The sequence below is a fragment of the Phyllostomus discolor genome, chromosome 12 (assembly GCF_004126475.2).
Source record: "Phyllostomus discolor isolate MPI-MPIP mPhyDis1 chromosome 12, mPhyDis1.pri.v3, whole genome shotgun sequence".
NCBI classification, from domain to species: domain Eukaryota; kingdom Metazoa; phylum Chordata; class Mammalia; order Chiroptera; family Phyllostomidae; genus Phyllostomus; species Phyllostomus discolor.
In genome coordinates, this window is record NC_040914.2 from 18568595 (window position 1) to 18595169 (window position 26575).

At 55.1% G+C, this 26575-nt stretch overlaps 1 protein-coding gene across 1 annotated transcript; it reads right to left on the minus strand.

The window, feature by feature from the left end:
* Nucleotides 1–3169: 3169 nt before the first annotated feature.
* ZNF541 (zinc finger protein 541) lies at nt 3170–26575 on the minus strand. The gene is made up of 15 exons (XM_028530147.2): nt 26093–26575; nt 23097–23340; nt 19625–21443; nt 18354–18412; nt 17902–18061; nt 17521–17688; nt 16221–16545; nt 14089–14152; nt 13369–13511; nt 12904–13007; nt 11622–11697; nt 10936–11024; nt 4276–4416; nt 3905–4086; nt 3170–3813 (listed from the first exon to the last, which is right to left on the minus strand). Exons 1-15 carry the CDS (start codon nt 26397–26399, stop codon nt 3648–3650), a joined length of 4047 nt encoding a protein of 1348 aa, XP_028385948.1. The 5' UTR covers nt 26400–26575; the 3' UTR covers nt 3170–3647.

Consider the following 26575-nt stretch of genomic DNA (forward strand, 5'->3'; position numbering starts at 1 on the left):
GGGTATGACAGTTCTCTAGCAAAGAACTCCGCCTTCGTTCTCTTTCACTTTGAAAGAAGGAAACATCTCTTGCGCCCTCTGCCGAGGGAAGCTGAAACTGATTTGGAAAGGCCAGTGAAATACTTGAGGGGAACAGAGAGATGTTTTCCGACCCTGGTTTCATTAAAAAAAAAAAAGCAAAACACCAAACCAAACCTGGAGAATGTAAAAAATTCCATCCTCCAATAAAAGGAACCATGGCTCCTTGGATAAATGACTGAATGTAGGACTGGAGCATCTCGTAGTGCCAGAAAGGAAGTGTGTTTGTGTGTGTGTGTCTGTGTGTGTCTGTCTCTCTCACGCGCACACACAAACACAAACAATGGGGCCTGTCAAAGAGACACAGGAGTCAACTGAAAGAGCTCCCAATGGCCAGAGCTGGAACATTAACAACAAAATAAAGTGGTATTTGATTGTAGCTTGATGTATAAAATATCCATGAACCCATGCTGATATAAATGGATAAATGGGGAAAAATACACAATTATTCTGCATAGAAGAATTCCAAGTAATTTATGTAGGTACTCTGCCTTCAGGAAGGTGGAGCATAATGCTTCAGTTTTCTAAAAAATTCATTGAATTTCAGAGGAAAGAGACAGACACAGAGCTTCATTGTTCCACTTCCTTGTATGCACCCTGACCGGGGATCGAACTTGCCATCCTGGCTCATGGTGACAATGCTTTAACCAACTGAGCCAGCCCGCCAGGGTTTTACTTCTTAAGTGTGGACTGAGCAGTGACTTCCTTCCACAAGGTACAATATGGGAAGGGAAGGGGACAAAGTTTACAGTGGAGAAGCCTGACAAACCTTGTCAGCCAGGTGACTGACAGGTGACTGAGGGTCACAAGTGGTAAGTCACATTGATAGTGTATACTCTTTTTAAAAAAAGATTTTATTTATTTTTTAGAGAGAGAGGAAGGGAGGGAGAAAGAGAGGGAGAGAAATATCAATGTGAGAGAGATAAATCAATTGGTTGCCTCTCACACATCCCCAAGTGGGGACCTGGCCCACACCGCACGCATGTGCCCTGACTGGGAATTGAACCGGGGACATTTCAGTTCATAGGCTCAATCCACTGAGCCCCACCAGTCAGGGTGGAATCTGTATTTTTTAACAGAACCCTCCCTCTCTTCCCTCCCATCCTGATAATTAGAATGCAGATAATCCAGAGATCACTGGTTGAGAAAACTTATCTGGGGGTGGGGGGTGGGGATGGGGCTTGGCTGAGGGGGCAGGGCGGAAGCAACCTTCACCCGACTGTACACTCAGAAACTCTCCTGGGCCACCTACCTGTGGTTGCCACTGTATTCTGACCGCAGGTCGGGCGGGGGTGTCTGGATTACCACAAGCAGTTTCTGTTCTGTGTCTGTCTAAGCAGCGCTATTATAAAAACTCCCATTTGTTTAAAGCTGTTACATTTTGGGGTAATTTGTTCAACCACAACAGATAACTAATCCCACCCAACCCTTTGGAGCCTGTCTTTCATTTTGGAGCTGTGGAGCTTGACTTGTGATTTCGGGTAGAACCCGAATGTTCACAGTACAGCCTGAGTGCTCAGGAAACAGTGGCCGCTAGTTCCCATGATGCACCGTGCCGAATACTTAATTTACATTTGCTCATTAACAGATACATGGGGGGGGGGCATTTTCCATTCCATTTTACAGAGTGAGAACACTGAGGCCCAACCAGGGAAAGTGAGGGAAGGTGCCTTGCCCAAGGTCATAGAGGAGGAAGAGCCAGGAGGTGAGTTCTGGTTCGCCAGATGGCTGAACCCTTTCTCTTAACCACAATACCCCAACTGCTTTAAACTCCACTTCTGCCTCCGTCCCTCCCCCACTGCCCCATCTCTCACATTTACTGAGCTCCATGTGGCCCCTCGTGAAACCTCCCGACACCATCCTGTAACTTGCTCTCCCTGCCAGTCCTTCAGAATACAGCCCGGACTATTAAAGACACGGTCACAGTCCCGCTCGATGTGGTCAGTCCTCAGAAGTGTCCCTCTCCCCCATCGGAGTTGATGGCATCTACTCAGCAGCTCAAGCCAAAACCTCCCCTGCCGGCCTCGATCCGTTCTTTCCCTGAGATGAGTGACCCATCAGCAAGCTTGAGTCTGCTTCTAAGGTGCATCCCTGACCCCAGCTGAGGCCACCCTCATCTTACCTTAGGGCCTGCTACCTGCTCACCAGGCTTCCCATCTTGCCTCCTACCACCTGCATGTGGCAGCCCATGAGGTGTTTTTAAATGCCCTTTGCCAGCATCCTGCAGCAGCCTGCACTCTACTCTGCCACGCCGAGGCCTGGGCCCGAACCTCCGCCTCAGCAGCTCCTCAGAGGCACCTCCCTGGCCGCCCACCTAACACCAACTGCCACTCCCTGGTCACTCCCCAGGACTTGGCCGCCTGCTGTGTTTTCTTCTGGTCACTTTGCTGCGCTCTGCCTACCCCGTAGTCATTTCTGCCTCCTCCTTTCTTCCTGGCAAGCGGAGTTCCAGCAGCAACCTTGAGGGAGCTCACCTGCTTTCTCCACCCCAGAGACCAGTGCTGAGTGCCCAGGGTAACCGTGGCCTTTTCCCTTCCCACTGACACCGAGGGAACAGTTTAGAAATAAGCACAGGCTACGGTTCTGGCTGATGAGACATGAGGGGTATGCTGCTAGGGACTGCTACAAGCTCTCCTCACTCTTGAAAAGGGACACACGGTAGCAGGGACCGGCTCTGTTCTCTGTGTGGGAAGAGCTGATTCTCACAGTGCCTGCAGCCGCTGACAGTGCCGGATTCCATGGCCAAGCTGCTGGAACCACCAATGGCTTCACTGCTCAAGCCTAGGCCAACTCTCCTGTTGCTTGTGGCCCAAAGTGCACCTACGAGCAATATCTGAAATCTTTCTGCTTATTTATTTCTGCTGCTTTCCTGCTCCTAAAATGTAAGCTGCACAGGGAGAGGAACCTGTCCCTCTGGTGTTCCTGTATCCCCATCACGTGGATCAGGCCTGTCCGGCGCATGTGTTTGCTGAGGGAATGTGCGAGGCCAGGCTCCTCCGGGGCAGGGGCACAGCTGACTCATCTCTGAGGCTCCGCCCGGAGGAAGGGACTTCAAAGCCTCTGTTGGATAAAACGGTCAGGGAAGCCAGAGGACAGCTGCTCAAGAACCCAATTTAATAAGATTTATAAGTCGACACGTACAAAAAAACAACCTAACAATGTACAAGTCACTGCAAGACGAGGGACTGAGGCCCCAGCATGCGGCCATCTGAAGGTGTTTTCCCACTGATTCTCTACATCTTGGCCTTGCCTAACAATGGAACCAAATCCCCAAACCGAGGCACAGATTTGAGAGCCAGCCAGATCACACCTGTCCCCTCCCCGCCTCCCTGCTCCAGGAGTGGGGCTGAGAGAAGGGGAGAGGCTGCTGCCCTAGAGAGGCCGGCCCCTGGCACAGCCAACAGGAGCTGTGCAGCTGTCCGATGACTGCGTGCTTCCCCTGGGGACAGTGGGGCCGGGGAGGGAAGAGGGGCGCCCTGACGTCTTGGAGGGGGCGGAGGGAGACATGATGGGGCTGGAGGTCCCCACCCCGACCACGGCCTCATCCCCACTAGCCCTCTGCCCGGGAATCACCACTGCAGGGGGCCGATGTCGGCCCCTATCTCCTCCTCTTCCTCTTCCTCCTTCAGCTGGAAGGGCTTTGCGGGCCACTTCACCCTGACGATGGGCTCCACGTGGTCCTGCAGTCGGTGCCGCTTCATGTGGGCATTTCGACTTTTAATCTTGTCAAACACCCTGGGGAGGCATCAGAGAACGCGGGGGTCAGAGCAGAGCGGGCTCTGCCCCAGGAAGGTGGTGTGAGTGCAGCCGGGGCAGGGGCTGGTACCTCTCACACTCTCTGCAGGGGAAAACGCTCTGGCCCTCGGCGCTGCCGGGCAGCTCGGGGGTTCGCTTGGGGCCTGTGTTGGGGCTAGAGTTGAGGATGGACTCCCTCCTGTAGCCCTTGGTCTTCATCTTTAACTCGGGGGTTGGGCGGTGGCTGGGTCTCTCTCGAGGGCTGCCAGTGACCTGCAGAGAAGGCAGAAACCCCAAGAGGGTGCTGACCCCCCGCCCTTACAAGGGAGGCCCAGGGATCCAGGACCAAGGTGTCTGCCGCGTGGACACACTTCTCGAGGGCACCCTTCCCAGCCCCCAGCTCGGCAGGACAGTGGGCATCCAGCTCAGCACTACACTCCTGACCCCCACGACCCTCTCTACCTTTGCTTCTGTCCTGTCGGCTTCCTCCGGCTCTCTCTTGAGCCTCTTCTCCAGCCCTGGGGCTCGGCCACAGTCAAACTTGATCATTTTTTTCCAGATGTAATAATACTCGACACACTGGGCTACGGTCTTTGTCTGGATCTAATGGATGAAAACAGACACTGACTGTGGGCAGCCCCTGTTCACGCAGGGGCAGAGGATCACGGATTCCCCCGGGGCCCCGGGGCACGAGGGCTTCCAAGTGAGGCCACCGGAGGTGAGGCCACCAGAACCGAGGCCTGAGTGGCGAGGCCATCCGAGAACCCTTCCCTGTGGGGAGGTGAACATGAAGGGACAACACAGGACGCTCACTGTGACACCACGCCCAAGGGCCACTTGTCTGCCAACCAGGACTAATGAAAGCAAATGTCCTCATGCGGTGGACACCCCACAGCCTCAGCAGGAGCAGGGCAGAGCCCCGCAGCATGGGGGAGAGTGGCCCACAGGAGGAGGGGGATGGGGAGGAGGTTTTGGTGACACGGTTTGATCCTGGGGGTTTCAGACCCCACCATGTACTCCTCCCCCCACTAAGAAGTGATCCCATTATCAATAACTTCTGGAAAAACCAAACAGAATGGAAAGGTTTCATTGTTCTAGAGAGAAAACCTCTCAGGAAAATTAAACTGGCCGTTTCAGCACTTCAGAAGATACTTCTCCTCAGGCACTTTTCCAGCTTTGTCTGCATTCACCAGCTGGGACTCAAAGCAGGACGTCCTTGCCTCAGAAACACCCTAGGTTGGAAAAAACCTGGACCCTGTTGCCAAATATGGGGGGACAACGGGAACCATCCAAAACCAATGACAAGAAACAGTCAGAAGACCTGAAACAGTGGGTGGTAAGGCACAGGCACTGGTCTACAGAAGTTTTTTTGTGAGAAAGAAACTAAAGCACCACAGCCCCAGCCGACTACCTTGAGAGTGCGTCCAGGCCACAGCCCAGGCAGGGCATCCGGGGAGAGGCCAGCGGACTTCCTGAGGTGCGGTGGCGCCGGGCGTCTGAGGAGACCAAGGTGGCGCGAGTCCACAGGATGGGGCAAAGCAGGAGAGAGAGCTGCACGGAGAAAAACTCCACAAGCCTCGAGAGCATTCCCCTCAAGCATCAGCCAGGCGCCGAGCAGCACGTGCACAGGAGGAGATGACCGGAGTGGGGCGAAGAGCCTCCCAGAGGACCAGAGGAAAAGATGCCCATTGCCCACACAGGGCCAGGAACACAGCCTCTTCCCAAGGGCCAGGGTGGAAAACCTCCTGATTCACGGGCGTGCTGACAGTGCCACGAGGAGGGCCCTGCCTGGGTAATGAAGAATAATTGATTCTGGACAAGAAGCTGCTCTGGTCCCACCTAAAAAATTCTAGAAGCAACACGCAAAAGGAAAAAAGTTGTTTTCAAGTAGATACATCACAGAACCGTTCAAGAATATTTATTGGAATGCAAAAATATCCAACACCCAACAAGGTAAAATTTGCCGTGTCTGGAATCCAATGTAAAATTACCAGGCATGCAAAAAGGGAAATGGGACATGTACATGGGGAGAAAATAAGTCCATCACAGTCAACCCAGAGTGAAGACAGATGCTAGAACCGGCAGGGAAGGGAGATAAAAGTTAATGTAACTGTATAATACAGGTTTAAAAAGTCAAGTAGAGACATGGAGGATTGAATAAAGACCCATATGGAACTTCTAGAGATGAAATCCATGCTACACAGGATCAACGCCAGATCGGACGCTGCAGAAGGTAAGATTAGTGAACTTGAAGATACAAAAATGGAAACCATTCAAAATAAACACACAGATGAAAGAGAATCAGCAAAAATGAGTATCAGGAAGCTGCGGGCCATGGGACAACTGCCGGAGGCCGAACACACCTGAGCAGAGTCTTGGAGGAGAAGGGAGGGGCCCAAAGAAGAGCTGAGGGAATAATGGGTGGAGTTTCCCCAAGCTTGATGGAAACTGTAAACCCACAGGTCTAAGAAGCCCCATGAATAACAAGCACAAGAAAAGAATGAAGAAAAGTGCTCCAGATTTTTATTATAATAAAATTGCTGAAAACCAGTGATAATGAGAAATTCCTAATGACAGCCAGCCTCAGAAAAAAGCCATGTTACGCAGACAGAGAACAAAGACAAGAAAATAAAGGCATTTATTATTGGAAATAAAAGCAAAAATAAAATAAAACAATATCTTTAAATTACTTAGAGAAAAACAATGGTCAAGGTAGAGTTCTATACTTAGCAAAGATATCTTTCAGAAATGAAAGCAAAATACTCTTTAAGATGTACAAAGCTGAAATAATTCATTATTAGCAAATCTGCACTACAAGAAATGTTAGATGATTTACATTTATTTGCTTCTGGAAAATGCTGCCAGAGGGAAATATACACAGAGGAAGGCAGGGCAATGAAAATGGTAACTACATGGGTGAATGTATAAGACTTATTGCTGCACTGGCAGGGTAGCTCAGTTGGTTAGAGCACTGGCCCAATAGGCCAAGGCTGCGGGTTCAATCCCTGGTCAGGGCACATACAAGAATCAACCAATGAATGAATGCATAACTAAGTGGAACAAGAAATTGATGTTTCTCTCTCTCTCAAAGAACTGATTAAAAGACGTATTATTTAAAACTCTCTAAAAAACAAATGACTGTTTAAACAAAAATAATAGCACTGTATTGTGGGGTATATAACATGTAAAATAAAATGCATAACCATACAGTATAAAGGCCAGGAAGAGAAAAAGAAGTATACTCCTATAAGGTTTTCATTCTGCATATGAAGTGCTATCCAATCACTTGAAGGTAAACTGTGATACATTTTTTGTTTGTTTGTTTACTTACTTATTGGTTGATTGCTTTTATTTTAGAAAGACAGATAAAAACATCAATTTATTGTTCTATATTTTTATGCATTCACTGGTTGATTCTTATATGTGCTCTGACTGGGGATTGAACCTGCAACCTTGGCATATTGAGCCAACACTCTAACCAACTGAGTTACCTGGCTAGGGCTAGACTGAAGTAAGTTAAGGAGGCATTGAATAAACCCTACAGCAACCACAAAGGCAATAAAATGAAGAGTTACAGCCAATAAGCCAACAAAGAATATAAAACAGGATTCTTATATTTACTATATTAATCCACAAGAAGGCAGAAAAAGTGGGAAGGGGAAATAAAGAACAAATTGGACAGAGAACAAATAACAAGACAACAGACTTAAACTGAACAATCTCAATAATCACATTAAATGTAAATGATATAAACACCCCAATTAAAAGGCTGAACATTCCCTATAAAAAGCAACACCCTACATGTAGGGAACCGGTTTCAGTCTGACAAATGTGACTTGGTCCCGTATGGAAAACCTACAGGAGCAAAGTGGTGGGCAGGAGTCAGACCCTCAAACCAGGCTTTCCCGTGGGAATCAGCCCTAGAAAATGCATACAGACAGTTATGGCTTGCTCTTGCTAAAACTCCCGCACCCTGGTCTGACAGTACATGTTTATTGTCTATCCTCAAGGAAGTTTCCAAAGCCTGTGTGAATTTTCCCAAGGATGGAGCTAATCAGCTCGACGCCTTTCCATTTTGCATTTGTTATTTTCATTTCTTTGTACCTAAAATGTAGACAACAATATTCTATGCAATAAATAATAAATCCTTCTTTGATGTAAGACCCACGAAAAATAATAAAAGCCTGTCCAGGCAAGGGTTGGTGCACTCTCCCCTTGAGAGAAGTGGCCGCAGGACTCTCATCTTAAGAGAGTATGGTCCCTTTTCCCCCACAGGACTGCTGTAGTCTGTGCATTTGTTTTCATCTTCAGTCACAACATGAGGACTCTGTGGGCTGGAGTCTGCCACACCTACACCCTCCCTACAAAAATGCACTTTAGCCCTGGCTGGCGTAGCTCAGTGGATTGAGCACGGGCTGCGAACCAAAGTGTCACAGGTTCGATTCCCAGTCAGGGTACATGCTTGGGTTGCAGGCCATGACCCCCAGCAACCACACATTGATGTTTCTCTCTCTTTCTCTTTCTCCCTTCCGTCCCTCTCTAAAAATAAATGAATAAAATATTTTTTAAAAATGCACTTTAAATATAAAGATGCAAACAAGTTAAAAGCCAGAGGAGGAAAGAGATGAACCATGTTAACACCAATCATAAGAAAGCTGGAGTGTCTGCTCTGTTAATATCCGAAAAAGGAAACTGAGCAAAGAGCAATCCCAGGGATGAAGAAAATCATTTCATTACAACCAAAGGGTCAATGAATCAAGAAGAAGTAAGAATCCTAAATGTTTATGCATCGAAGTCAGAACTTCAAAATACATGAAGCAAAAAATGAGAGCACTGCAAGGAAAAACAGATGTCCATAATTACAGTCAAGTACTTGATTATCCCATTCTGAGTAACTGCTGGGACACGTGGCAGTGAGTGTGTGGAAGACCCGAGCCACGGCATCGGCCACCTTCACCTTGACCTGACCTTTATAGACCTCCATCCAACAGCAGTGAAGTCTATCATGAGTGCACTCAGAACCTTCCCAAGATTTGGACCATGTTCTGGGACATAACAAGGGTTCCATACAGTTAAAGGGATTCAAATCATGCAAAGTATTTCTTTGACCTCAATGACACTAAATAAGAGTATGAATAACATGAGAACTGTAGCCCTGGCTGGTGTGGCCCAGTGGATTGTGTGCTGGCCTATGAACTGAAGGGTCACCAGTTAGATTCCTGGTCAGGGCACATGCCTGGGTTGCAGGCCAGGTCTCCATCTGGGGGCATGTGAGAGGCAACTGATTAATGCATTTCTTGCACATCAATGTTTCTCTTCCTGTCTTTCTCCCTCCCTTCCCCTCTCTCTAAAAATAAATAAATTAAATAAAATAAAAAAGAACTCTGGAAAATCCTCAAATACTTAGAGACTAAGTCATACGCTTCTACATAACTCACAGGTCAAAGAAAATCAAAAAGCATTTTGGCCTGCATAAAAATGAAAACCCAACATAGGAAAACTTGTCAAAGCAGTACTTTGAAGGAGATTCATAGCACTGAACACCTGTATTAGGAAGAAGGAGGGTCTCAAACCAGTGACCGCGGCTTCCACTTTTAGAAACAGAAGAAAGAGCACGTTAAACCCCAAGCAAGCAGAAGAAAGGACGTGACAACAGGGCAGAAATCAATTAACTAGAAAACAATCAGCAAAACCAAAAGCTAGTTCTTAGAGAAAATAGAAAACATGGATAAACCTTTAGCCAGAAGGACCAAAATAAAAAGATAAGTCGCCAATATCAGAAGTGAGGCAGGTGGTATCACTACCACCTGCAGATGCAGAAAGGGCAACATGAGAATGTCACGAACTTCACGCCGCAACGTCAGACATCTCAGAAGAAATGCTCACATTCCCGGAGATGCAGAAACTACCAACGTTCACTCCAGAAGACACTGAACCTGAACAGCCCTGTATCAATGAAATGAACTGAATTTGTTGTTAAAAACCTTCCCACAGAGAAAACTCCAGGCTTAGGTGACTTCACTGACAAATATTTAAGGACTCAAACCAGTTCTAAGCACAGTGTTCCAGAACACGGAAGGGGGGAAATGCTCCCCACTACTGCCCGTGAGCCCAGCGACAGCCGGCACCACAGCCAGACAAAGACGCTGGTGAGGAAGGAAGCCACTGACTCTGATCCTTTATGAACATAGACGAGACACGCAGAACAAAATTCTAACAGATAGAGCCCAACACGCCACAACCACAGAGGCCATACATATAAGTGGTAACCCTGAAATTACTCAGCTTCTAGAAGAAAACACAGGGGGGAGTCTTTGTGACTCTGGTGTAGGCAAAGATTTCTTAGATGTAACACCAACAAAAGCTGGTCCGTGAAAGGAAAGTGAGCATGTTGCAACGAGACCCTGTGGCAGACTCACTGGAGTGGGTGGCACTGAAAGGACCCACCGTTTCCAGCCTCCGTGAGGCTGCGAAGCAACTGGACTCTCATGCCCCGGGTGGGGGGAACGTGCCTGGCACAGCTGCTCTGGAGAACAGTTTGGCGGTTTCTTAAAGTGCTGACCACACACCGACCGGGACATCCACTCGCTCCCCCACGGGTGTTTACGCCCCCACCGAAAACCAACCAACACATGCCCTTGCGAAGGCATGTACGCCACTGTTCGCTGCAGCTGTGGGCACCATCGCCGGTAACTGGAAACTACCCAGAGGTCCACGATCAGGTGAAGACAAGGAGCTGACGAGGGACCACAGGGGCCGGAGGAAATTTGGGGGGTGACGGATGCGTTCTGTGGTGATGGTTTTACAGGGACACACGTATGTCAGAACATCAAATCTTACGCTTTGATTACATGCGGTTTGTGTCCCTCCCGTTAACAAGAACATCAGCAGGACATCCTCACACACGCACATCTGGGAGTGAGACCTGCGCAGGCAGAGGAGTGCCTCCTGGGCACAGCCAGCCAGAGGCCACAGACCAGAACCAGGACTCTTTGGAGTCGTCCGCAGCCACGGCTCTTTAGAATTGTAAACTGTCACAAGGCGAGCAGCGTGTCGCCCGGGCCGGCCCTTCCACTCCAGCGGGGTGAGGCCGTGCTCAGGGCGAGGCCAGGCGTGCCTTACCGTCTTGTGTATCAGGTAAAAGTCCTTCTTGTGGGCACAGAACGCCTTCTTAAAGAGCCGCTTCTCCACGGGGGTCCAGATGTCCGAGCCTGTGGGGAACCAGCCAGGAGAGGGAAGGTGTATGTCCTCTGGGATCGCAGCAGCCGTGACTGAACGCAGACCACCCTCCTGTTTCAACTGCTGGCTCTGAGCACCAAGAATGTGCCCAGCCTTCTGCTGAGTCCCGTGTCTGCCTCATTTATACAACCCTCACAAAAACCTTAGCAGGAGGGGACTGTGACCGTGACCATGCCCACTTTGCTGCCGCAGCAATTTGGGGACCCAAGAATCTGGGCTTCTGTTGGCTGACTAGCCAAGCCGGGGTGACGGGGGGAAGGAGGCAGGGCAGTCTCCTGACTCCAGTGCTGCTGGGCACCATCTGTCACTGACCCAGCCACCTCCACCCCTTCCTGGCCTGCAGCATCCCCTTCCCGGCTGGGCAGAGCCCATGTGGGAAGCACTGGGAAAGGGGAAGGTAGGACCCAACCAGAAGAATTTAGTGCCCTCTGAATTGTCCCAGACACGACAGGCCTTTCTGGAGAGGCAGGCAAAGCTCACTGAGGCACGAGCAGAGCGTGCCATCGAGGCTGACTGGTGAACGGGGGTCTTGCCTGGGCAAAAACCCCTTGGCACCTGGCTCCAGTCACCTGTGTAGCGGTAGTCAGTGAGCGGGTGAGTCTGTGGCTTCTGGGGTCCCCGGAGTAAGAGCGTCTCCAGGGCGACCTAGAACAAAAGGAGAGGCTGGCTACTTACCGAGGGAGCAGAGGTGAGGGAGAGAGGCCCGCCTCTGCGGGCTCATTCGTTCAAACACCACTCCAGTGTCCCCACCCCTCCCCCCCATCCTGGGCTGCTCAGAGCGTGTCTGGTCCGAGGACACCACCAGGTCCCGGTTGTAGGCACGCTGACTACGTCACCAGGTGTGCTCTTGGGGGCAGCAGACACCGTTTTCTGTAGCCAGACTTTCCTCGTGAAGCAGCCAGTGCGGGAGTTCATTCCAGCACAAGCCCATATTCTTCCGAGGACCAGCACTCTCAGTGGCGCTGCCCCTGCCTGTGGCTGCACTCTGTTTTCCTCGCAGCACTAATCACTGTCTAATGATGTGAAAAGCGTGTTTCCTGTCTGACCCTCCTACAGTGTGAGCCCCGTGAAGAGAGGGGTTTTGTCCTGCTCACCCATGCAGCCCAGGCAGGACTGGCGTGTCCCCTGCAGGGCCAGGGCCAAGGGAAACGTGGGGCCCTTTTGCTCAGGCGTAAAGTATTTCCAGATGGCGGTACCAGAGCCTTACACCAGGCACGGGACCGAGCCGGCCCTGCCCTGGTGCCTCAGCACCAGCAGTTCAGTGGGACCCAGTGAAGAGGTGACACCCTGCTGAGCACCTCCTGAGTGCCAGCCATTGCCTCCTTGAGAAAAAGCAGATGTGTCGCCTCCTGGGTCCCCAAATTGCTATGGTGACTTCCTCTCCCGCTCCTCTGAATGGGACTTTTCATTTATTTCCTAAATCTCAGGATGGTGAGCAGGGTCCTTCGACAGGGTGGGGGCCTTTCTGTTGCCCCAGAGGTTGCTGCTGTGGGTTTCGGATCAAAGAGCTAAAGCTTGCTCAATAAACCAGATCAGTGCAGGACCTGAGCAGGGTCTACTAGGCTCCCCCTCTCCCACAGCCCCTGAGATCTCAGAGGGACCTGGACCCCGCTGTTGCCCCAAATAAACAACTGCTTTACCGAGCCCGGGTCTGCCCATTCCCTTCTGGTGTTCAACAGCCACGCCAGTCCCAGAGCCACCAGGGGAAGGGTGGGGGGCCTTCCTTCATTTTCATAGCTGCGACCCCCTCCCCGCCCCCCACGCAGAAGGTGCACTGCAGGTACCTGGAGCCCCAGCGCAGGACAGCGGGGAGCTCCCCAGGCCCCGAGGAGCCCCGCCCGGCCCCCTCACCTGGACGTCGCCCTGGGCTTCGTGCAGGCAGTGCAGAGCCAGCTCCAGGTTGGTGCCCCCTCCCGGCATGACGCTGGAGCAGGCCACGTTGCAGAGCTCGGTCACTGTCATTGGAGCGAGGCCCCCGCAGGGTGCAAGGGAGAGGAGACCGGGTCAGGCAGGGCCAGAGAGGAGGCTCCCGAGGGCGACAGTGCAGGGAAGGTGCTCCTTGTCACCATCTCCCTCACGTTTCAGTTAAAAGCCGATTGAGGAAAGGGATGGACAGGGAGGAGGGATGGCCTGGCCAGCTGCCATGTCAGCAGAGAGGTGGGGACGGGGGGCAGCGGCCTGGAGGAGCAACGCTGGACTGTGGGCTGGTCCCTCCCCACCCCCAGGGGACATTGCTGCGTGGCCCAGTGGAGAAGGGGGGAGAAACTCCTTGGGGCAGGGGCTGGTCCGGGGAATCTGGCCGAAAGTCTCAGCCACCTCTGTCCTGCGTTTCCAGGTTGGTCATCACGTCTCCCCACGGCTTCCAGACCAGAGAGGCCAAGTGCTCGTCAATGCCCGCCAGCGACCTGTCCTGGAGCTCTGGGATCTCGGCCTGAAAGCGGCTTCCTAAGTTGATGTGTCTGAAACGAGGCCACACACACAGACACGCAAGGCGTATGCGTGACTAAGGTGGGAACGACGGAGGCGCATGTTGTGCCCTGCCCCTTGGGCTCCCTCGACCTCTCAGATGTGCTGCGTGCGGGTGCCTCCAGAAACCTCTGTGGGGAAACCCCCGCCTCCCTCCAGTTTCTTTTGTTGCCAGATTTCTGGCCTCCGGGGTCTCTCCTGGGGCGCAGGACTGGGGAGGTGCACGCTGACACCTGGCACACTCCTTCAGCCATGGCCACGTCATCAACCACACTCTGCAGAGCCAAGGGTCTTGCACTGTGCCCTCAGCAATTTGACCGGGAACCCCAGGGTCATGGGCACTCCCCCCCAAAAGGCCCCACTATGGTGTGTCCGGACAGAGGACTGTGGGGGGGACTTTTCACGTGGACCTGGAGAAATCCGCCACCTGTCTCCTGGGGAGGCCCCGTGGCCACCCCTGAACCTCCTGTGATGCAGGGGCCCTCGGGCACAGCCGACCCCAAGGCACAGGGAGCGTAAAAGCCGCCCGTTTTGCGAAGACCCCCTGGGCCTGCGTCTGTGCCGACTCACGGTTCAATGCTGATCTTGGTGTCGTCCTTCACCACACAGATGCCGAACGAGTCGTCCTTTCGATCTGGAACACACACCACAATGAGCCTCAAGAAGACTGACGAGGAGTGACCCCTGGGGCCCCTTCTCCCTGCCTTCCCGGAGCAGCTGAGGGCAGGCTCTCGACGCCTGCATGGCATAAAATGTCCTCAGAAACTTACAGAGAGAGCTACCACACAACCTGGCAATCGCACTTCAGGGTATTTATCCAGCAGAACTGAAGTGGGGGTCCCAAGGGACACCGCACTCCTTCCCGTGCTCGCTGTGACACCATGCACGACAGGCAGGATGTAAGATGGCCTCAGTGGCTGAGCCGGGCGAGCGGGCAGAGGGTGTGGTGCGTTCGCACAGGGGCTGCCACTATGCCTTGGGAAGGGAACTCCTGCCACACCAAGGACACGGGTGAGCCCTGAGGACACCGCGCTAAGCAACTAAGCCAATCACCGGAAAACACATACTGTGTGATCCCGCTGACTCGAAGTACCTGAAATGGTCACATCCGCACGATCAAGGAGTGGGTGGCGGTGTGCAGGGCCCGAGGGACTGGGCTATGGGGAGCCCTAACCAACGGGTACTGAAGTTTCAAGTGAGCAAGATCCATGAGCTCTAAAGACACGCCGTGCAACACCGCACCCTGGGCCCCGACACCGCACCAAGGTCCTGACACTGTCTCACACACTTACACGTTTGTTAAAGGGCAGATCTCATGTCAGCTATTCTTAACACAATAAAATAAATTTAAAAAAAGATTGCATGGAAGGTGGACAGGACTTCTGAAAAGGTACAGTAAGGAACTGAGCCAAAACAACAAATCAACTGATAAAAATTATACCTAAAATACAGTAAGTTAAAGTGTCTGGAAGTTGTCCTAAAGGCATACAAGAAACATTTCAAGCATTTTAAGAGACATACACCCTAGAACATTGATGAAATCTTGGTAAGAACAGAGAGAGTCACTGATACCTGAGCCAGGACCTCCACGCCCGCCCAGCCTCTGGCGCCGTGGCAGCCTCGACCCGGAGCGCAGCAGCAGATGCGGCCAAGGGGGTGCGGGCTCCCTCCCCCCTGGCTCCCACACTTAAAGGATTAAAGGAAGGTAGGACGCTAATGTCTCATCAAAGACAGAATACCACTAAGAGACAGAAATTATTTTTTTAAAAACGAACCAAACAGAAGTTCTGGGGTTAAAGAAGCATAGTGACTGGAATGAGGCGAGATGGCAGATGTGAATGGAAACGGCCCATGAGCCACCGCCACGAGGCGGCGGAGAAGCCGGGGGCCCCCACGAAGCGCTAGGGGATGGGACGAAGCCGGTCCTCTCAGAAACCGGCCTGGCAGCCCGTTGAATGGTTAACACAGCGTTGCCTGCCGGAGGGCCCAGCAACCCCACCCCTGGGGACCTGCCCAGGAGAAACATAAACAAACATCCACGCAAAATCCCGGACAGGAGTGTCCACAGCAGCCCGGTTTCTGCAGCCCAGAACTGGAAGGCACCTAAAGGCTCGTCGCCTGAGGAACAGACACCGAAAGCGAGGTCTCCCCAGACAAGGGGATGCCACTCGGCCGCACGGAGGAGGGGCTCCGATCTGCAGGACAGCAGGGCTGGACGACACCGTACCAGGTGAGGAAACCGGACACCCAAGGCCACGTGTGACCCCACTCATACAGAGTGTCCGGGACCGTCACGGCGCCAAGAAAGCAGGCCGGCAGTTTCCGGGGCTGCCCGGGGTGTGATAGTGCCGCTCCTGGGGGTGGCAGGAAGGCAGTCCGGCTCCTGTGAGACGAGCGCGCAGCCCTGTGAGCACACTGAGAGACGCTGTGCGCCTGAAGCGATGACTCGTCATCACGTGGTGTGTAAAGCATGTCTCACTAAAGCTGTCTCAGCAGCTACACGGGAGGGTAGGCAGAGGGGTGGTCAGGCTACATGGCCTCTGTGATTTCTTTCTGGCTGTAAAACCGTGAGCACCAGGAAGGCTGCCGATCACAGACGGGCCGGGGCACTTGTACCAGCCCCGGGGCCAGAGCCACGGGAGGGAGAGACCGGCCCGAACGTGGCTGCAAGGGAGGGCGGGAGTGGCTCGAGGCCCACTCACCCAGCATGGTGCTGAGCAGCTTGTCGGGCCCGGCCTGGGCGGACGTGAAGCAGAGGGAGCTGAAGTAGAGCCCGGACCCCTCCCGGATGGGGCTGAGCATGGGGGGCGGCGTGTAGGGAGGGCACTGGAACAGCCCCTTCAGTAGGCGGTCCACCAGGAACACGGGGGCCCGCAGGCAGCTCTGGGGGCACCTGCCCGGGCCCGGCTCCCCGAACGAGCGGTGTGGAGGCGGGACAAACAAGGCCTTGGGCTGCGGGCGCTTCTTGCGCTTCCTGTGCTGGCTGCTCTCCCTGCTGTCTCTCTCTTCTGCCTCCTTCTCCTGGCCCTGTGGAGGAAGAGGATGCGGAGGGGTCACCTGGAGCCTCCTGCCTCGCAGCTCAGTCTTCAAGATGGCACGAGAGCAGGAGAGGGGACGAATGACATGCGCATGCCCCGCGTGTCCCTGCCCAGGGCCCTTGGCAAGGGAGGCCGAACAGGCCCCCCCCCCCCCCCCCGGGCCAGACCCCTGCCCTGGTGCCTGCAGTGTTCAAGGCTGCAGCCTTCCTGTGCACCCGCACTCCAAACAGAGGCCCTGGCTCAGGCCCTGGCTCAGGCCCTGGGCAACACCTGAGGCCACTTTCCACTGTTAGCATGACCGACATTCACATAGCAGGGGCCAGAGACAGTGTAACAGGGTGACCAAATGAAAACTGGTTCCCCTCCCAATGACAGCAGCTCCTGTGAGACCAGCAGCGGGGTCCACGACCCCCGTCCCCAAGTCCAGCTTGCACTGCCCCAGGCAGGATCCTCTAGTGCAGACCGAAGACTGACCGCCTGAACTCACCGTGTTCTCTCTCACCTCCATGCAGTCTCCCCTCCTCTCTGCCAGTCTTATTCCTTCTTATCCTCCAGGTCTCAGCTCCAGCACCCCCTCCTCCAGGAAGTCCTCCCTGCCCTCCTCAGGCTGGGTCTCTGTTGCCCCCTCAGGGATTCCCCAGCTTCCTCTACTGTCTCCCCACCCCCAGCTCTGCCCAACCTGGGTCATCACTGTCTGGGGACAGGTCTATTTACTACGCTGGCCAGGGAGCCCCAGGAGGGAGGGCAGAGGGTGTCATGGTCACCCTGGGGTCCCCAGAATCCCCAGTGCAGGGCTGGGCACAGAGAAAGCTCAGCGGGTGCTGAATGAATGAATGAATGAATGAACAGGCAAACCCAGCTCTTCTGGAGGCAGGATGTTTGGTGGAGTTTGTTTGGGCTTTCCCCACCACTTCCCCCAGCAGGCGGGGAGGCTGCGGCAGGAAGGGGACCGGCCAGCACCCACCGTGGCTGTGCTGCCCAGGGCTCGGTGTGCTGGAGCCACAGGCACCGACGTGGGTATCTCCAAAGGGGCAGTGCTGTCCTGGGACATCTGGGCTCCTGGGGGACTCTGCCCATCCCCCTCCGGCCTCAGCACCTGTCTTGTTGGCTTGCAAAACTCTGCACCAAAGACCTACAGGCAGAGAAGAGACGGTCTTGAGACACAGCTGGCAGGGAGCAGAATAGCTGCGCCAGCCTGAAGTGCCGGCTCCTGCCCCGCCCCAGGCTTCCCTGCACCCCCATGCCGGAAGACGTCTCCACCCTGAGACAAACGACACCCAGGCACTGACGCCCCAAAGCTGGCAGAGACCTGGAGAGCCCAGGGCCTACTGCGTGTGCCCTTCACCTGCTGCTCCTGCTGCCCTCGAGGCGATGGCCACTGGTCGCTGTGGAAGCACATGTGGCTGCTCAGCCCCTTCTCGGTGTAGAACATCTGGCTGCAGTTCCGGCAAACGTGGGTGCCCCGCGGCTCCGCGCCGTCTGCAGGGGCCCCGTGGTGCTGGCTGCTGCGGGAGACAGGGCCGGAGGGGAGAGCGCGAGAGTGGGACTCGGCCAGGCACTGGCTCCTTTCTTGTTTTCGAGTCTGACCCACTGACAGCTCTGGGCGAACCCTAACACACAGCGCCGACACCCCAGTTCTTCAGGGCCTGGTGCGCACCTCTGCAGGCCTGACGCATCCAGAGCCCCTCTCCCAGGGCGGGCACTTGGAGGCCACCGGAGGACTCCTGAGGGGCTGCGCTCCCCCTGGCGGGGTCGGGGGGTGGGGGGTGTGGGGAGGAGAGGGCCTTCCGAACTCACCATCCAGCTGCCGGGTTCTCTTCCTTCATCAGATGGGGGAGCCGGTAGATGTTCCCGCCCTGCAGACAGAAGTACGCCTGAGCCCACACATCAGACGAGGTTGGCAAGAGCTAAAACTCTAAGACTCTTGGAAGGAAACACATGTAATTCTGTGTGACCTGGGATTAGGCAAGGGTTTCCTGCATGCCACGAAAACAAAAGAACGATGTGGTTCATCAAAACTTAAAACATCTGCGCTTTAAAAATCATCATCGAGAAAGTAAGAAGAGCTCTGGCTGGTGTGTCTCAGTGGATTGAGCACTGGCCTGTGAACCAAAGGGTTGCTGGTTCGATTCCCAGTTGGGGCACATGCCTGGGTTGCAGGCCAGGTCCCCACTAGCAGGTGTATGAGGGGCAACCACACATGGGTGTTTCTCTCCCTCTTTCTCCTTCCCTCCCCTCTCTAAAAGATAAAATCTTTTAAAAGTTTTTTTTTTAAAGAAAGAAAGTGAAAAAACCACCCACAGCGTGGGAGAAAATCACTGAAAGTCACAGATACTTGATAAGGACCTGTAGTCATAATACATAAAGAGCTCTTACAGCTCAACAATAAAAAGTCAAATAACCTAAAAACAAGCAAACCATCTGCATAAACACCACACCAAAAAGGAGACACCAATGGCCACTGAGCACATGCTCAACGTCATTAGCCACCAGAGCGATGCAGGTCAGACCGGCTTGAGATACCGCTGCGCCCCATGGGGACGGCGAGGGCTCACTGGACCCCACTTGTTGGGCGGGGTGTGGGGAAACCTGAGCCCTCGCTCGCTGTGGGTGGGAGAGGAAAGTGATGCAGCTGCCCTGGAAAACAGCTGGGCTGTTCCCCACACGGTCACAACAGAGTTACCCTCCGACCCAGCGGGGTTCCTGAGAACAATGAGAACACACGTCCACATGAAGACTTGTACGTGAATGCTCACTCCTCACGATGGCCAAGAGGTGCAGACAACTCCAGTGTCACCTGACGAGGGACGAGGGGAGGGCGTGCCTGCACAAAGGATGACCGCGCAGCCCCAGAGGGGGGGCGCTGACACACCCCTACACGGATGGCCTTGGGGAGCTGGCAAATCTGCAGGGACTGGGGGTGGCTGACGCGCAGTTGCAAGGGGCTAGGAGGGACAGGGGACTGCGGGTGATGACTGGGACCGTGGGGTTTCTTTGGGGGTAGAACGTCCTGGCAGGGGGTGGTGGTGGAGGGGCGGCCCCAGGATTACACTGAAAACCACGGGTACCTGGATTCTGTTGAATATCGTCAGCTTGGACTTGGAGTCTCGGGGGGGACCCGCCAGTGGCCCGGCTGAGGAGAAGGAGGCCATGGCCACCTGGCTGGGAGAGGCCGCACAGCATGCGTCCAGTTTCGCCTTCTCCTTCCGGAAGCCCGAGAAGCGCTGGGCCCTGGGGTTGCCGGAGAAGGGCCTGTGGCCTCCGCCCCGGGAACAGGCCGTGCCCTTGTCGCCCTTCGAGGCTCCGGGTGCCGTGCCGTTCTCAGCCTGGGCCTGCTTCCCGGGGACTTGGGCTCCCGGGGTCTCGTCCCCACCGGACTGTGTCTGCTGTGGGCCACCGGGGGAGAAGATGTCCCCCAGGTCCAAAGTCCCTTTTGTGGGCCTCAACTGCTTGGCCAGAGAGATGTCTGCATTCCCAGGAGGGTCCAGAGATGACACAGTGAGGGACGGTGGAGCGGTGGCCCCTTTGGGTCCTCCCTTCGAGTCCCGTTTCACACTGCCTGGAGAGGCCGCTCTGGGAAACGCGGGTGTGGTTTTTCTCCGTTGGGCTGGGGACCCCTCGGGCTCCAGACTTCCGGGGCTGGCATGGACAGAGTCGGCACTGGGTGTCAGCGGCAGGGGCTGCTGTGGCCAGGGACTTGACTTCAGGGTGGCCTGCTTGCCTTCGGGGAGCGGGGAGGATGCGGCGGCCGCCTGGGCGTGGGAGAAGACCCGCTGGGACTTGGTGATCATCTGGAGCACCTGCATCTGCTCGTGGCTCACCAGGGGCTCCTGCGGCTTCAGGAACAGCTGTCGGAAGAGCGGGCTGGCGTCTGATGCAGGGAGCCCGCCGGGCTGCTGGACCTCCTGCAGGCTGGGCTCCCCAGGCTTCGGCCACAGCAAAGCGTCACAGTCAAACTTGCTCTCTTTGGAGGCCCAGGAGCAGTCATCGTCCCCACCGGCACGTCTGGGGTCGCCCGAGGGAGGGAGGGGCAGCACGTCCTCCAGGCTGCGGCCCGTGCCGGGTGACGGTTCCCTGGTGGGGGACCCCAGGCCGCACTCTGGGCCCTCGGGGGACTGCACCGAGGGGGCCTTGCGGACCACAAACACGTTGCTCCCTTTGCTCTTGGGGCAGCCTGGCAGGCTCCGGTTTCGGAGCCACGGGAAGTTGTGGGTGGGAGGCTGGGGACCGGAGGGGACCGCCTGGCCTCGGAACAGCGGCAGGCAGGCGGGCAGGGGGCCTCCCTCGGGCCAGCCCTCCAGGGCGGGCGGCAGCTGGAGCAGCCAGGGCTCTGACTCAGATGGGTCAGGGCCACCGTTCTCTGCCATCCTTGTGTGGGAGGCTGCAAACACATCGGTGACAGGCTCCTGTGGGCGGCGGGGCTCCTCGGGAACCTCGGGGCCCAGGGTTCCTAGGGCTGCTGGAGCACTTGCTGGGGTGCAGGAGGAGGACCCCAAGGAGGGCGGGCAGGGGCAGGCTATGTTCCTGCCATCACTGCCATCCGCAGGCCCTGGGGGAACCGGGCAGGGGGAGGGGACCTTCTGGTGGACCAGGCTGCTGACAATACAGCGCAGGAGGTCCCGGCTGGGCAAGAGGGCGCCGGGGGGCCTGGCTTCTGGGGGTGTCAGGGACCGCAGGCCACTGGGTGCCGGCGGGCCGGCTGCCTCCTGGGTGTGGGGGGAGTCCCCGCCGGCGTCCTCCTCCGCGGGGGCTTCCTTCAGGATGCACAGGCCGTGCTGGACCTCGTAGTGCCGGCGCAGCGAGCGGTAGTCGCAGTAGCTCTTGCTGCAGCCCGGCTCCATGCAGACAAAGGGCTTGGTCTTCTGGTGGGTGAGCATGTGCCCCGTCCTGCGGTCACACCCAGGGAGGGAGTCAGGGGCGTGCCACCAGGGCCTTCCCTGAACGGACCCCGAGGGGGCCCCTCAGCTGGAAGCCACACTCAGCCCCCGCTAGGATGGCAGCAGTCTGGAAGGGTGCCCCTCTCCCTCACCCTTAAGGAAGTCCCGTATGTGAGAAAAAAACAGATCAGCGGGAGCCAGGCCGCAGTTTCCCAAAGTGGGTTCCCCAGGAACACCAAGCCTCCATAGTCACTCCCCCAGGGGCTTGGGCGCAACTGGCAAATAAGTTTCAAAAAAACATGATGTGCTCCTAGGAGGTTCACCGGCACAGGAGCAAATTTAAAAAGCCACACAACAGGCAGGCACAAAGGCATGTGTTTAACTTCCGATGTCTCTCACACCTATTCGCACACAGAACGGCTTTTCCAGGTGCCGCCATGAGCACCCTGGAGACCCAGAGTTCTGCGGACGCCCCAAGGGAAATGCTGGCCCAGGGCGGCCCCTCCTTAACAACAGCAGGTCTGCCTTACCCTTGGGCTCCTCTAAGGGGCCAGCTAGCTACCTAGAGCCCCCAGAGCAAAGACAAAAACATTTACAGATGCCCAATCGGAAAACCTTTTCAGAAAACAGCTGAATGTCCCCATAATTTCTGCAAACGTAAATGCATACAAGTGCATTCTGTTTACGTCACACTTATGTCTACATTAATGTATGATGAATGTAAACAGCTGAGTAAATCACTCTCTGGGTTCCCAGCAGCCCTACTGCACACAGTTGTACAAGTGCCACGCAGGGTACGTCCTATAAAACACAAAACCCTTCCCAAAGGCCGACACGAGGCTTCCCTCTGAGCAGCAGCAGAGAAGGGATCAGGAGACCCCACTTCCAGCCCCTTCTGTTACCAATTTCTGATGGGAACCAAATCCTTCCCTTCCTTCAGGTCTGGCGGGCAAGATGGTAAAGCAGAAGAGGAACTAATCAGAGCCCTCTGCCAAGGCTGGGAGCGCTGTAAAAACGCAAGGGGCTGTACCTCCCACTTGCAAGTCTCTGGGTGTGAAAAAGTCCTTCTTCCCTTCCTCACTAGCGAGAAAAGCTCATTGTTCTAAAACATCAAGAACACAGGGAATTTGGCTTCTAACTGTTACAATGAGCTTTCTTCTAAAAAATCAAGAGTTAAAAAAGAGAACCAGGAGTTAACGTTCTGTTGTCATGTTCTAGAAACAAGCATTTCAGCAACTCTGGCGCCGGGGTCCACCCCAGCACACGTTCCTCGAACACCCAGTGGGGCGGGAACCCCGGATGTTGCCCCACAGTCAGCCCCACTCCCTGCGTGTCGCAACTGCCTCCAGGGCAGGCCACTCCGGGTCCTTACACCACCAGAGTCCCGGCTGCAAACCACACTGGTATGCATGCGGGGGCTCTGGAGGGCGACCATCCAGGGCAGCGCCAGACCCGTCCCAGGGCACTGGCTGCGTGAGGCGGATGCGTCTGTGCTAAGCACAGGTGACACCCGCCTGGGGAACACAGAGGTGAGACAGCCCAAGGGTGGGCGGGACAAGGTGGTCTGGGAGGCAGGGAAGACACCCAGAAATACCCCGCTCTCACTGCTCCCCCACACCCCCGGACCCTAGAGAGCCCTCTGGGGGACCAGACCCCCACGTACAGGTGGTCCTGCCGCTTGAAGGCCTTGCTGCAGATCTTGCAAACGTGCTTCCTCTCCTGGCTGTGTGTCAGGTAGTGCTTGCTGAGCGAGCTGGCGCTGCTGAACACCTTCCCACAGAGGCTGCAGTCCAGGAGCGGGTTCTGGGGCGAGCTGTGCTGCCGCTTTCCTTTCCGTGCGCTCCCGGCGGGGGCCCTGCCTCCTTCTTCCGGCTCTTTTGGCACCTTCAGCGCGCCAAGCCCCAGGTCTAGAGAGAGGGGAAAGCCCAGGTCACAGACATCGGGGGAAATCGGACGGCAGGGGAAATCACAACATAGACCTGCAGTGGGCTGGGTGAGAGGAGCTGAGGGCTTCCCACGGCAGCAGCTCTGCTTGCAGAGAAAACAGGCTTCGGGCCCAGGCCCAGGGAGAAGGTGCCTGGTCAGGGCACACCTGCAGGGCTGCACCCAGGCCCGGTGCAGCGGCAGCAGCGGCAGCAGCCGCGACCAGGAGCTCTGCTGGGACGAAGTGACGAGGACGGGCAGGGCCTCACAGCCACACTGTCAACAACCCTTTCGGAAAGGCCGCCCCAAAACGCATGCTCCAAAACTAAGAAAAGTCTAAATCCTTTCTTCGGACCCATCCTACCTGTGAGTTTTTAATTAAGGACATAAAGGCGGATTTATACAAAGAGTCAGCTGCCAGGGCATGAAAGGCAGTGCTGCTTTTCCTGGAGAGAAATGTTAGAAACAACCTCTTATTTGACATGAGGGCACACGGGTCACCGCGTTCCGGTCCAAATGCAGGGAGCATGTGAGACAAAACTGTAGGAAAACACCCAGTGCCGGGAGAGGACGTTCACACCACACTCAGAAGCAAGCAGCCTGTTTCGAAATGAAACTGTCCCAGTCTTAGAAAAAGACATTTATTCAGAAAACAAACTGAGAGGGTGGACTGACTGGCAGGGCTGGGGGTCACTTTTATTTTCCTCTTCTCGTGCATCTGAACTGTCCATGCTTCCTGCAGCCCCGAGGTAGAAGGATGGAAGGTGTTTTAGGGGTGACATCGTCGGAGACACTGGGGCAGGGCCAGGAACGTTTAGGCGGGAGAGGGGAGATGTCTTCAAGTATCCGAAGGGCTGGCATGCGGAGGAGGGAGCGGATGCTTCTGTCTTGCTCCAAGGGACAGGGCTGGTTTGGTGACTAAAGAGTAAAAGGAAGCTAACTTGGAACCACTGGAACTGGAAGGGCTGTGGACCTGGGGACTCTGTAGGCTCACCGCTGTGTTCCAGCTCCTGGACTTCCCACTCGGGGACCGGGAGGCGCTGGTGGGTTGTGGAAGTCTTCGTCTACCCCTCACATTGGTCATAGAGGTGGATAGGGCTGCCTCATGAGATGGCAAGCGGAGGAATCCCCACTTAGAGAGGATGCTGCAGAGGTCGGATCCATGAATCCACAGGGCGGGGGAATGGGGACAGGAGGGGGGTGGCACTAAAGGACCCCCAAAGCCGAGTCTCTGTGGCTGAGATGCAGCACAAAAGACACAGCAGAAAAGGGCCAGACTCTTGCCACAACTCCGCCTCTGCACGTGGATCCATCTGTCACTCACTTGCCTGGTCTGTGTCGTCTTAACATGAGAATTACTGTGAGGAGTGACTGGTCAGATGACCAGATGGTTTAAATGAGGGAAAACAGGCTTCCCTCCGGGGAGTATGGCCTTGCTAAGTTACTTTTTAAAATACTTATTAGCCCTGGCTGGCATAGCTCAGTGGATTGAGCACGGGCTGCGAACCAAAGTGTCACAGGTTTGATTCCCAGTCAGGGTACATGCCTAGGTTGCAGGCCATGACCCCCAGCAACCGCACATTGATGTTTCTCTCTCTCCCTCTTTCTCCCTCCCTTCCCTGTCTAAAAAAATATATAAATAAAATCTTTAAAAATAATAAAATAAATAAAATGCTTATTAGCCCTGGCTGGTGTAGGGCAGTGGATTAAGCACAGGCCTGTGAACCAAAGGGTTGCTGGTTCAATTCCCAATCAGGGCCTGTGGCTGGGTTTCAGGTCAGGTCCACAGTACTGGGTGCATGAGAGGCAGCCACACATTGATGTTTCTCTCCCTCTCTTCTTCCCTTTCCCTGCTCTCTAAATAAATAAATCTGGGTCTCCTTAGCAAGCGTTCGGGACACTTTTTGAGTGGAGTATTCCAGTCAACAGCCACATCTGTTTGCAGGGCTGCTGCTCCAGATGTAGCCTTCTGTCGGCATACGCACCTGTGCGCACCTGAGAGCTGGGACCCAGTTGGCCGATCTCAGTGACGTTTGTGACCCAGGAGCCGAGGGAGAGGGGTGAAAACAAAACCTGAATTCATTCTGTGGGGGGCACCTGAGGACCAACCACAGGGAGATTTAACAGAGGCTTTTGGAGTCTGTTCGTTCTCCCTCTGTGCCTCCAACGCTGAGGAGCGAGACTCAGGAGTGAGTTGATGGACCGTCTGACAGGAGTTCTGACAGTGTGGGTGAAAACCACTATTATCTGTCTGGAGCTGTCCAGTCCACAAAGTGCCTTTACGTCCATGTCTTCTTTGGCTTGTTCCTGCTGTCACTAAGTGGGGAAGAAGAGCGGTGCCAGCGTCTCCCCACTTAACGGATGAAAACACTGAGGCAGGGGCGGTTTACAAGAAGCAGATGGATGGGACCCCCACCCCTTCTGGAAATGGGAGAGGGCTGTCTGAGACGCGGTCACAGACAGAAAAGTCTCCGTAAACTCACAGGTCTGCCCACCCACCCCTGACATTGGCGCATCCCAGACACCCAAACTGCTCCATGGTGTTCCCTAACATCAGCGTTCACTTTTCTTGACCAGGAAGTTGGGCACAATCCCCAGGTGGAAAAAGTGACCGCTCCCTATTCACCTGTGGAAGAGAGAGAGTATGGTAACCGATCTGTGTGGAACCAGCCCCAGCAGCCGCAGGAACTCCCAGCCCACCCCCCCAGGCCCACAGCCCGGGGTGGACAGTGCTACCTTGTGAGGACATCTGCGACTCCGGGTCTGCACATTCCTCCAGCAGCTTCACGGGCTCCGGGTCCTTCCCCGCGTGCAGGGACACCGCGTCGACACTGTCCTCCAGGGCCTCGCTGGGCACGTCAGGCTTTGGAAGGCCGGGGTCCAGGTCCAAACCACTCAGGCTGGCATAGAGCAGGTCTCGTGTGCTGGGACCCAGGTCCCGGCTGAGGGCGTCACTGCAGTGGAGTCCCGGGCTCTCAGAAAACGGAGGCAGGTGCACCTTTGATGGCAGGGCACTCTCGTCCCCCAGGCTGTACTGGTCCATGGTTACAGGCTGCCAGGGTTTGGCCAGGAGTTACTCTCCACACAGGCAATGCCGTGCAAGGGCTCAAGGAGGAGAGAGCTCTTGGTGGTGCCTAATTCCTGCAAACAAATGAGGAGGAGTCAGAATTGTAAGATGGTACAATGTGCTGGACAGAAGGCGGACTTGGCACTCCAACA

Bases quoted from the DNA above. Each gene is read 5' to 3' on its own strand.
- ZNF541 (XM_028530147.2), bottom strand. From the start codon at position 26,399: ATGGACCAGTACAGCCTGGGGGACGAGAGTGCCCTGCCATCAAAGGTG. The intron at 4,417-10,935 runs GTAAGGCACGCC...TTCATCCATTAG, and splicing joins TTTACCTGATACACAAGACG to ATCCAGACAAAGACCGTAGC. The intron at 3,814-3,904 runs GTACCAGCCCCT...ATGCCTCCCCAG, and splicing joins CCCTGCAGAGAGTGTGAGAG to GGTGTTTGACAAGATTAAAA.